The sequence below is a fragment of the Gadus morhua genome, chromosome 1 (genome assembly GCF_902167405.1).
Source record: "Gadus morhua chromosome 1, gadMor3.0, whole genome shotgun sequence".
Taxonomy (NCBI): domain Eukaryota; kingdom Metazoa; phylum Chordata; class Actinopteri; order Gadiformes; family Gadidae; genus Gadus; species Gadus morhua.
Genome location: NC_044048.1, coordinates 16585073 through 16596874, shown reverse-complemented (window position 1 = coordinate 16596874; position 11802 = coordinate 16585073). Strand labels below are relative to the sequence as shown.

The window sequence follows — 11802 nt, the reverse complement described above, 5'->3', positions numbered from 1 at the left end:
ATTGTGTAACATATGCACCTACCGCAAATAGTTTGAAACTGGCCTCTAGAATTTTTTTAATAAGGAAGTATTTATTACAATTTGTAGACTTGTTTGAATAGATACATTAAGCAACCAACGCTATACATATAGCTTCACTATTTACAAAAGGAAAAGTATTTTAACATAAGAAACAAACACAAAATAACGGTAGAAAATCAATATGTCAAAATGTTTCAATGTCTGATCTTCGGGACAGTTACTCCTGGGCCGCTGCCATCTGCGTGCGGTATTTTCCAGTAAACTCTTTGGGCAGTGGTGTGGTGCCAGGACAAGGTACTTGACCCTCAACCTCACAGATGCACTCCTTCAGACAATACTTCTTTGGACCAAAATTGGCAGGGTTGGACTCTTGCATTTTTGCAAGGGCTTCAACGTGCAAGACCTCTCTATATACAGAAAAAAGATGAATACATATTAAAACATGCATATAACAATACTTTCTGACGCTGTGACAGTCACCATCTTGTGTCTTCATTAGAAAGACAACTTGTATTAACGTGTGAACTAATGAAATATGAATAACTTTAACACCAATAATTAGTTCTTCAGTTAGTTTATTTTACCTTTATTTCACGACCATGTTGAAGGCATAATGCATTGTTTCAACTCAATAAATTGCATAATATACTGATTAGTTAATATTCCTTACTCTGATTTGCAGAGAATTTTCTTCACGTGTTGCGTTATAAGTTGGTGGTCCTTTCCTTCCACATCAACAAGAACCTGCTCTCCACCATCTGCATGAATTAATGGCGAGAATTAGCCTGGCCTAAACTGCTCTATTGTATAATTACGATAAATCATAAAAGCAAACTCACCCAAGTAGAATTTCAGGAAAGAAGAGGGCGTCATGTTCTTAAACATCACAACTTGGACCCATGGATTTTTATACTGGATTTGAGGAATATTGAAGAACACAAACTTTCTAGAAACCACAAGAGGTTTAGACAGGTTAGGGAACATAACCACACCAATGAAACAACAGGAGAAAACAGAAGCTCACCAATGAGAATTTTGTTTTTGAACATACATATGTAATGACCTAATGACTTATGTCATTATAGATTATAATATAAATGTGATGTTCTGATTGCACATTCACTTGAGGCTCTGCTGCTGTTAGCAAGCAAACACACATTTTATAGTCGCGACCGAAAGGGTACTGCAATTATATTATTCTAATAAGCAGTGACAGACGTTAAAAAGCCACAACACATTCCCCAGCAGAGCTGCACATGAGCTAACATTAGCCTATGCTATAACTAACGTTACTGACCTTGCTCCCTCGCTGAGCTCTCCAGATGTATTATAATTAACGGTCATAATCTTTACTCGGTTCTTAAAAATCAAATCCCCTTTTTGGAGATACTCTAGCGTTCTTCTGATCGGAAACCTTCCTTTCATAGGCATCTTTAAGATTTAAGGAGTTGGGTCAATACACATTAGAAGCAGCACCACTGAGCAGCACACGAACTGTCCCGCTTTGATGACGTTGTTCAACGGATGACGTCGGCTAGTTGTAGTTTTGAGTTCTTGTGTAGTTCTTTTATGAGACAGTCAAGAACCTGTATACTTAATTGTGAGAACAATATTGGTTAGCCCTTAAAAGAAATATGAAATATTCCGAGCACTTATATAAACGTTTAAAAATAAATAAAGGACGTGACAGTAGGGCTCTTACATGCCTCTACAGCTTCAAAATATTATCACACTTTCAGTAAAAACGAGAGGGATACTGTTTTGAAAAAATACCCTTATTGGTTGAAACATACAGAGAATAATGAATGAGTGAAAAAACCTATCCCAACTGTAGTCAATGTCACATAGCCTAGTGCCATCTCTGTGCCAAAAGTCAATGTCATACTTGAAACAATGGTTTGTTTCTGTCAGAACTACAATAACCATCACACCAGACTCGGATTGCCAACTTGTATCACTGTATTACATTTTTTTGCAGTTTTATTTCTGACGAGGTAGAAAAAAGGGCAAATGGCGAAGAAGTAGATATGATTGTTTGAATGATTGGTTAGTCACAAGTTTGAGGAAATGCATTTACAGAAACAAACATAAGACACTATTCACATGAATTATTTCTGTTTTAGAATCTTGAATTATGATAATGCAACAACATTTAAATCTACATTTTTATACATAACTTTAAAAAAAGCTTAAGCACCTTCATGCACTGCAATATCGGAAAACTTCTTTGCTTTTAGCCCATACAGTGACAAGATATATAAAACTTCACTTAAAAAAAACATGCACTCATTTTAATGAAACTACATGTACAAATATTAGTTTACATAAGTGCAGTAACAAACCATTGTTTTTAGTTGCTGTAGTACGTACAGTATAATTCAACATATGCTTAACACACCGATAGATTTGGGGCTCCGCCCCAGAAAATACTTTTTCTAATCTGAGACATTCCAATAAAGTACTTTAAGTACACTTAGTATGAGCAACTTAGTAACAATTTGAATAAAAAGTCAAAACAAATTTGATTTGAAAAAAAATGTGCAACACAATTCATTAAAAAACTAAAGACGGATAAAAAAAGGCGACGAATAAAAGAAAATTGTGTCCAACCCTTAAAGGATTAATACATTGTTGATTGCTAAAGAGCTGAGCGGCTGACACAACCACCACTCCACCAGGTGAATACACGTCTACAGCTCCAATCAAGGCACATCTTGATTGCACCCGAAACCATACATACCAAACGTAGCCAGGACAACAGCAGCTGAGAAGGAGTCTTGAATTGTCTTTTCCACTCGAGAAGCAGCAATAGCCGCAGAATGCTAAAACACATTTGGCCCTTAATTAATTACATTTTTTTCTCTGACTTCAAACTATAAAAAAATTATGGAATTATCACTTGGACCATCTTAATCTTTGCTATTTCTACAGGTTAATTAAGTAAGGTTGATTATTACATTTATTTAATTTGATAGTGGCTGCTCAAAGAAAACATTCAAATAGGTTTGTCTTTTAACCTGATTTAGAAGTGGTCTTTGCAAACAATATTCCAGTGTGAATGAGTAAGCAACTTAAATTGAATGTTACAATATTACTGTTGTCCAAATTTAAATGTCTAACATTTTTGAACAAACAAGTAAACTAACAAGGTATACTGTTGTATGACATTTAAAATACCACGCCATGATCGGTGCAGTGTGTGTGTAGGATGATGTGGCATCTAGTAGTGAGTTGGCATATTGCTGAATTACAGCCCCCTCCCCCCGCCTTTCAACCATATAATCAAAGCCACTCTGACCTGGACAGCATCCAGTAGCCAAGGGTCAAGTGATGAGGTTAGTATTTAGTCTGTACAACTATAGGTCTTATCTTACAAGTAAGACAGGGATTCCTATTTGTAATTGAAACAGTGTCCTCTGTAGTGCTGTTTGTTCTGGGCTAATGTAAAATCATGTCAGTGCAACAAGCCGTACACCGTGGATTATGGGATTATACACTAATTATAAACTACTTATGAAAATTATATTCCACTTCTGCCAATTCCATTCTGCTAGATGCCACTGGATTCTACACACTGCACCTAATAGATAGATTGCATTGTCATGTGATGAATTATAATCACAATTATAATTTACATAAATCCCCTTCACCTAGGCTGCTGATACATTCTCACACCCGATCCATTCTTGGATGCTATGATCTCTAGAAGTCTGTGGTTGGGACTTTAGATTTTCCCCATGGCTAAACTTGTTTTCTATGCGACATGAGCTTAAACTCAGCTTGATAGTTTTTTTTTTATAGTCTTTTACCATTATGACTTTCTTATGCCATTCATTTGACTCCATGATTAACGATTGCACATTTTAGAGATTAGATTCAGAAGCTACCCTAAAAACCATAATCATGTCCAGCATTAGAGAAGAATATGGCTTGAATAAGAGTAAAACAACCTGTAAAGGCTTATGCCAAAAGTTAAAGTCAATCAGGAATTTGTTTGAAGTAAAGAAAAGACTTCAGTCTCTTCCATCAAGTCTGGAGTATCACTGAACTCTGAAACATCCCAGACCCCTACCAGTGGTCCCGCTGGCTTACGCTGTGGTACCAGGGCTTTGAGCGCAGAGGAACTGCAACAGGATAGCACACTGAGGGCGACAGTCGACCAGAAACCTTAGGAGTAGTACATAAGTTCAGTTTACCCATCTCTGAAAAGACGTCTCAGCTGGGTGGAGGAATACTTATCATTCCAAAGAGCCAGAGTCCTGACTGTTGTACTCTGTGGTCTCCATCTTCAGGATGTATGGAATGATGCTGTCTATGGAGACATTCCCTATGAGTCCGGTAAAGAAGAGCTCCTCTGTGATGTTGGAGTTCATCAGGCGTAGGGCTGGAAGTCTCATCAGGATACGGGTCAACCTTAGAAGCCCAACCCCCACCAATAGTTAGGTTGGCCGCATATTCATCGCAAAAGTATTATTTAATGTACACAAAAATACACAATTCCTAAATTGTCTTGATGGGTTTGGATGTTTATTATTGTTACGTAAACGAACACCCCAAAACCTAATACATCTTTGCTTGAACATTCAGTAGAAAGGCTTTTACATGATACAAATGTATCCATGGCTGGTATATACTAGGGCTGTCACCATTATTCTAAAATATGAATTTGAAATGTGAAATGAAAATTACATTCAAATGAGAAAATGTATACTTCAATGTGAAATAAAAGCCCCCCCGCTGTAAAGCAAACTACCGCGAGCAGCCTGGGCCGCTGCACTGCCTGTCGGATACGAGCAACAGAACTTAGTGGATGGCAAATTAATGTCTTTCCATCCCTGGATCCTTCTCAGGGAATATAGTACATGAACACAGATCGGCCCTGGGCATAACGCATAACAATAACAAGGCTTAGTTATTGTTCCACGTCGACACACTGAAGGGGGTTTACGGACCCATTACGTCCTTGCGGACCCTCCTTGCGTCCACAACAAGGGCCTGCGAGCGCCTCCCAAAAAGTGTAACCTTGTATCGAGGCGACGCAGCAGCAAGGGCTGTGATAGGTCCACTAACGTGAACCCGACGCAGAAGCAAAACATGTTCACAACTGCATCGAAGCGACTGCTTGGTCATTGCGTTGCGTCAACGTGGAACCACAACGAATCCTTAAAGCCTGACAGTCACTGACAGCTTTAGGAGCTGCTTTAGGAGGAATATTCTAGTCATTGGGGGGAAATTTTATATACATCTTGTATATACATCTACCTGTACGTGTCCTCTGGATAGGTCTTCTGCACATAGTCCTGAAGCTCCATCAAGGCCTTCTCCTGGAACTTCTCGATCTGGATGCTGCACTCCAGGCCTGGGTGGTCTGGAACATCGAACACTTCAAGCAAACATCTCACCTGCCACTAACTACCTCCATAGAAACAAGATATGGGCCAAGATGCTGTTGTAGTCTATTACACTCACCTGGGCTGAATAACACTATGGCCTTCAGGTAGGCGTATTCAAAGTCGTCCGTCTCCACCTTTATCATGCTGTGACAGAACTCCTGCAACTTCCAGATGTGTTCCATCACCTCCTTCACTCTCTCCCCAGACACCTTGTCTGAGACGAACGCAAGGCCCAGTTTATTGTTTAAAAACGCCCCGTTTGTTTAAAACAAGGTCCTTGGTATATGTTGCTTGGTGTACTAAAGTGATGTATTTGCCTTCTGCTTATGTGCGTTTGTCATGCTGCTCACTAGTGTGGTAGTCAGAGGGCCTTACCGTCCTGAATGCTTCCCTGAAGGTGGTTGATGATAGCAGCTAGGATGGTGGACAGGTTCATCACATTGGCACACTGAGCCATACCCAGGGTGAACAGCTCATTCCAGCTGGCTCGCACCAAACTTGTGTTCATATCCTGGCTGAGAGGCAGAGATAGAGAGGGAGAGAGAGAGTAGTGAGCATTGTGGGTGTGTGACTGAAGATAGATGAGAATAGACTGAAGTCCTGTAAAATGAACACAGAGGAGCTTGCGATACAACCAACCAGTCTCATTATATAATAAATAAAGTTGCCTTGCCTTACCAAATTGACATAATGCCCAGATGAGTTCTTACCCCAGAGCTGAAAAAGCAGGGATGGAGCGCGCCCAATGCATGGACAGGAAGAGCAGGCGGGATGCTGACTCACAGATGTAGTGTACATTAAGATATTCCGGCATCGGGCACGGCATCGACAGCTTGATGAAAGTCAGCAGAGTCAGGAAGGGAAATTATGTAATCAGAGGAGAGCTAAGCTTGGAAAGCAGAAACTTGATATTGTCAAGTTATCTACCTTAAAGCCAACGTGGGTGTCTGTGAGCAGTGGCCCCTCCACCTCTATGAGAGGGGTCTCCTGGTCCCGACCGATGAGCTGGATGGTGGCTCCGGCAGCACACTGCACCTGACCTTCCTGGCTCTGGCCCTGCCCTGCATCTGGTGGGTTTAGGGCTTTGGCCAGGGTGTCAAAGGCACTGTACCCAATGAAACCAAACATACGGTGTTGATGATCATGTTGTTCCCTAACATGTGGATCAGGACCCCACCTGTGGTGGCCTTATATGCAGACGGGTTCATGGGAGATTGGTGTTTTGATTGAAGAATAATGTTACGGTTCCTCAGGTACTGACCGTGTTATCTCACTGGCGGAGTGCTCCTGCTGGAAGCCCTCTGAGGCATCATCGCCCCCGTTGAGGTTCTCATTCAGCGAGTCGCTCAGGTTGGCTAGCGAAGACACCACGTTGGCCAGCGTCCCCAAGTCCCCGTGACTAGACTCCAGCTTGGGATTGTAACAAGACGATGTCAGCAGGGATTTGAATGAATGCTTTGTTATACATGGGGACCATACCTGGTCAATGGGTGTACCTCAGAGTCAGTGGACAGTAGCAATGTCCCATCTGTCTGGATGAAGGGCTGCTGGATGTTCACTAGCATTCCTTGCTCCAGAAGACTAGATCTACACGTCAATTAAAGAAAAAAGTAAAAAACGTTGATCAGAACCGAGAGCTGACTACCAAAAATTAAATATAGTTCATATACAAAGTTCCTTTAGATGAGAACTCCCCTTACAGAGTACTACAAAGGTGAACTTCTACTTATATCCCCCATAATGCTCTGCTCTGAACCTCCACTGACCTGGAGCCTTCTGTCTCTGTGTCGGAAATGAAGGTTGGCGTGGCAATGATTGGACTGTTGAGGTTCTTGCGGACATAGATTTTTTGAGTGGAGGCCGCACAGTTGGAGTGCTTCTCTCTAGGGACCAGATCAATGGGTCTGCGTTCACTCTGCACAGCTGAGGGCACAGACATTTGAATTTAATAAACCTGTCTTGTGTACGATAACTTTATAAAGACTTGGTTAATGTTAACAACTCTGTAAGATGATTATAACTCCAAATCCGGCTTCCCCACTACTTTTCTGTATGGACTGCTGCCATAGCAACTAAAGAGTACGTGTTGGTTCTAGAAACATCCAGCTCACGAATGACAATAAGATGTTTGTTTGTAATGGTGCAACAGTGCCAACTCACACTCTGTCTTCATCCCCATCTCAAGGCACTTTCGAAGCCGACAAAACTGGCAGCGGTTGCGGTGGTGCTTATTGATGACGCAGTCCTGTTTGCTGCGGCAGCTGTAGGCCAGGCTCTTCCTCACGCTTCTCTTGAAGAATCCTTTACAGCCCTCACAACTGACGGCACCATAGTGACGCCCTGAGGAGGAATCAAACGGTAGATGAGCTGTGTCTTCGTGTGTGTGTGTGTGTGTCTTTGTGTGTGTGTGTGTGTGTGTGTGTGTGTGTGTGTGTGTGTGTGTGTGTGTGTGTGTGTGTGTGTGTGTGTGTGTGTGTGTGTGTGTGTGTGTGTGTCTCTCTCTCTCTCTCCAGGCTGTAGGTCAAGTACCTGAGGCCTTGTCTCCGCAGACCACACAGTATTCCACTGGCTGAGGCCGACTGAGATCCCCTGCCTGCCCAAGCAACCGCTCCATGGACATGGCATCAGTAACAATCTGAAGAGCATCCATGTCCAGTTGACTGGGTTAGTGTTGTTCAAGTAGCTACTGGTCAAACAATTGAGCCATTTTGGAAAACAGTGAATTGATAATGGAATACGACCGCATTTGTGTTTGCATATTTTAAATATTTTGCTTTGACAAAATAATAAAATAAAAGTGTGTTGAAGATAAAATAATGTTCAAATGAAATGAATTCATAATATCACATTTAGAGTAGTCCAAGGACAACATAAGTATAGTCTACAAATGCACTTAAATGAATTAAACAATATGCACCTGTATCCTGCCAGGCATCAAGTTGTCTGCGGCAGTAAAGATGAGCTGCTTGTTGTGGTTGCTGTCTGGCGAGGCCAGGATGACCTTGCCTGCCCCAGAGCCATCGGCTGTGGTCAGAAAGAACTGTTGCTTGGGGCCGCTGGACGGGTTCATAGCTGTGAGTATCTGGCTCTTCTGACCAGCCTGCTGGTCCGTTACAATCTGACAGCAGAGGAAAATTGCTTTCTTTCATTCATTAAATCAATTACCGTATCAGCAACACCAACACAACCTCTTTTAAATGATAGTTATCTTGAATATGCCACAATTAGCTTCCTGTATATTTGTAGGTATTGTACTGCGCCGAGCACCTCGGGGTAACCTGAAAGTGCTTTCGAGACGGACTCATCATTTAATCTAAAAGACGTTTGGAAACATTCTCCATATTTGTGTATCAAACATGTGCAAACAAAAACAATACATAAAACAATTCTTCTGTAATATTTTGGCTGTATTTACCAAAATAATAAGCATACACTTGCCTGTGCCCCTGGTTCAGGTGCTATTTTCTGATGAGGATGCAGCTTCATGGTGACGTAGGTAAAGGGCTCTGCTTGAAGAAATAGCAAACACACATCAGCTGCAGTTTACTTTTCAACTCTAACGAGAAGTTATTAGTTAAAATAAAAGTATAACTAAAAATAGTCATATTCATCTAATCCAGGACTCCGTTATAGCATGTGATGATATCAATTCAAACTAGGACCCAATACATGATATGTGATCATATTAATTTAATCCAGAGGTCCATAGATGCTATGTGATTATATGTACTGTCACATGGGGCATTCTTCCTTGTGTCATCAACGTCCCATCTAACCACTCCTGTTGCTGGGATGGCAGGGGTAAAAGGGTTGAATTCATATGCACACACGTCTGGCTTATGCGAGTTTGTTTAACACGCCGACCGCCTCCACCACACGGGAATAGATCGAATATGTAGTCTAAAGTGAAGGATAAAAGGCTTTCATTCAGTGTCATGTGTAAATAAAATCCTCTGAACGCATTTCGCTCGTTCCTATAAGAATGAAACGGAATGGTGGAAATAGGGAATGCAATGCTGGGATCTGCACGTGTATTGCTAAAAAAGTCCACCAGAGTGGGGCTAGCAAGGAGCACAGCTAGCTATATAGCTAGCTAGTCACCTAGCTATGTTATTTTATTGTCCAGTAACTCAAAGCTCAGGTCGAAGGCAATTTAAATAGGATTGGACAGCTTACCTGTGAGTCACTAGGCTCGCTGATGAGTAATTCTCCCATTTTTATTAAATGTTTGTTTTGGTTTTCTCCTGTTAAAGGTCATAGTTCGTGACCCCTTAGCGCTAGCACTTTACAGTGTTTTTTATTTTTTATTTCCCTTTATAGCTCGCGCCCTGCGTGCCTCTCAACCACCAGCGCGTGGCGCCAGCCAGACAGCACTGACGTAATGTGGTCTGCTCGTTACTTCCACTGTTGACATTCTTCTTCTCTGACAGTATTATATACTAGCGGCTAGACTTTCTCAAAATGTTGTTGAAGATTTTGAAGTTTGGCTCTTTATTTGCGGCATTTTATTTGATATTTCCGGTCCACCTAAAAATTGAAATATATAATAATAATCTGACTAGGAAGAGATTCACGCATATCTCACCAGGGTTTACATCGGGCATACCACTTTCAAAGTGGGCCGACGCCACCGCTATCTTATTAAAATGTTTACATTTGGTTGTCTGACGCATAGATACATAGAACACTAGATGTCTCGTCCGCGCTGCTGGCCAATGGAGTCGAACGTCCGCACTGGCGGCGATCTTGCCACAGTCAGCTGCGAGCTGCTCACCCATAACATTGGGTTGGTAGTGGTACATGTTGGCCTACTCTTTAAATAACTGTAACTTGCTGGATTTTCAACCGCGTTTCAAACGGTTCGGTTTGTTATAAACCTCAGAGATGTAGTTATGACACTGCATACTTATGAATAATTATGTTAGGTTCTAAAAAAAATAGAACAACAAGATTATAACCGCGTTTATAACGTTTGTAAGAAACCAAACTGTTTGTTATTCCGTCAAGATTTCAGTGAGATACGAGTATTAGCGTTTGTGCAGATCGCTGACCACAGATTCCACCAGAAAGCTTGCCTGTGGTAAGACGGCCGCCTACGTGATGACGTTCTAGACGCCGCCGTACATCTAGTATTCTATATCTATGGTCTGACCGGCCCGTTAACACTGGGCCGAAATGGCCGGTAGATAATCATGTTTTTTTTATATATATAATAACCTCGTATATAATCTTACGAATTTGCGACGGCACGCTGTTGCATTGTGCCCTTCTAGTTTTCCAATCGGCCCAGTCATTTTAGACATAAATTAAATAAAAAAAGCCTCATTCCTGGTGCTCAATGCCATGGTGATCATTGATCCGGTCAGTGATCCCTCTAATGGCCAACATCTGTTTTATTTCTGCTACATTTTTATGACTGGGGTTGGGTGTTGGATTAGTGCTTATGACTAATTTATGAATATCTTGGCAACGTAGGCCTATGTAAATAGGTCGTTCGTGAGTTCGTTACTTATAGTACAGAAATTAATATATAGGCCTAAATGCCTTCTTTGTGACAAGCCCGAACTGCTCGAAAATAATGTGCCAAATGACTTCTCTCTTATCTCACTCGATGGTTTTCTGACAGCCCTGGATAAGACTACACTTGAGAGATGCGCAGATAGTTGACACGCCCTTCAGACCGATTCTGCCAAATTTGCAAAAAAAAACCTGACTGATACATTTGCTGCAGTCTAGTCCAAATTTGATTTCACTGATTTGATTCGAACAAAATATAATTTTCAGATCAGCGCTATAGGAGTATAAACCTCAATTGCCACTAATATCAGAGTCAGACACTATGCAACTCTTATTTAATATTTAATATACTTTAACCCTGGCTCAGGGTTAAAGGCCCACCATGCAACTTCGGGCATTTTTCGCTGTTTTCTTGGTTTTGGCACGCACATTTCTCTACACAGCGCCCCCTACAGCTTCGTAGTAGCCTAGATATTTTACAGCAAGCTAGAAACATACAGGGCCCTCAACAAAACGGTCGAGAAAATGTTTTTACAAGGCTCACAACAAAATGGTTGAGCAAACACATTTGTACAGAGACTATCAACATCAAGAATACCACGAAGACAAAGTTCACCCAAGGGTACTTTCAATTTCAATTATGATTATACAGAGCTGGAAGTTGTGTTTTTTTGTGTATGCAGTTCCTGAGTACAAATTTGTACTTTGGATTAAGGAGCGGCCTTTGCTATCTGTATTTATTACTTACGGCAACAATCCTTGGTCCATAAAGATAACTATTCTCCTTTGTCCTTTTCAAGAGTGATTGGTTAGCCATTACAAGCCGTTATGGCTTGTATTCACCCTTTCCCGGGCCTTATAGCGACAACCC

General features: G+C 41.4%; 2 protein-coding genes across 3 annotated transcripts; both read right to left on the bottom strand.

The window, feature by feature from the left end:
• Positions 1-28: 28 nt before the first annotated feature.
• Positions 29-1555, bottom strand: mrps25 (mitochondrial ribosomal protein S25). The gene is made up of 4 exons (XM_030346923.1): positions 1319-1555; positions 861-967; positions 692-779; positions 29-428 (listed from the first exon to the last, which is right to left on the bottom strand). Exons 1-4 carry the CDS (start codon positions 1450-1452, stop codon positions 239-241), a joined length of 519 nt encoding a protein of 172 aa, XP_030202783.1. The 5' UTR covers positions 1453-1555; the 3' UTR covers positions 29-238.
• Positions 1556-1962: 407 nt separating this feature from the next.
• Positions 1963-10115, bottom strand: nr2c2 (nuclear receptor subfamily 2, group C, member 2). Of its 2 annotated transcripts, none has more exons than XR_003974522.1 (14): positions 9591-10115; positions 8853-8920; positions 8332-8532; positions 7944-8049; positions 7575-7754; positions 7181-7337; positions 6911-7001; positions 6676-6824; positions 6342-6519; positions 6125-6246; positions 5790-5929; positions 5491-5623; positions 5284-5389; positions 1963-4434 (listed from the first exon to the last, which is right to left on the bottom strand). XR_003974522.1 is itself a non-coding variant. In XM_030346752.1 (14 exons), the coding sequence occupies exons 2-14, from the start codon at positions 8898-8900 to the stop codon at positions 4260-4262; spliced, it is 1791 nt and encodes a 596-aa protein (XP_030202612.1). In that variant the 5' UTR covers positions 8901-8920; positions 9591-9947; the 3' UTR covers positions 1963-4259. The 2 variants fall into 2 exon arrangements, 1 of the variants encoding a protein (XP_030202612.1); XM_030346752.1 differs by having other exon boundaries at positions 5491-5628; positions 9591-9947.
• Between the last annotated feature and the right edge of the window lie 1687 nt (positions 10116-11802).

What these genes read in the sequence shown, in the direction of transcription:
- nr2c2 (XM_030346752.1), bottom strand. Translation starts at nt 8,900, where the DNA reads ATGAAGCTGCATCCTCATCAGAAAATAGCACCTGAACCAGGGGCACAG. An exon ending in CCTGCTTTTTCAGCTCTGGG is followed by an intron (nt 5,930 to 6,124) that starts GTAAGAACTCAT and finishes TCTGCCTCTCAG; the next exon opens with CCAGGATATGAACACAAGTT. An exon ending in TCAGGGAAGCATTCAGGACG is followed by an intron (nt 5,629 to 5,789) that starts GTAAGGCCCTCT and finishes CGTTCGTCTCAG; the next exon opens with ACAAGGTGTCTGGGGAGAGA.
- mrps25 (XM_030346923.1), bottom strand. Translation starts at nt 1,452, where the DNA reads ATGCCTATGAAAGGAAGGTTTCCGATCAGAAGAACGCTAGAGTATCTC. An exon ending in GAGCTCAGCGAGGGAGCAAG is followed by an intron (nt 968 to 1,318) that starts GTCAGTAACGTT and finishes TGTGGTTTCTAG; the next exon opens with AAAGTTTGTGTTCTTCAATA. An exon ending in AAAATTCTCTGCAAATCAGA is followed by an intron (nt 429 to 691) that starts GTAAGGAATATT and finishes TTCTGTATATAG; the next exon opens with AGAGGTCTTGCACGTTGAAG.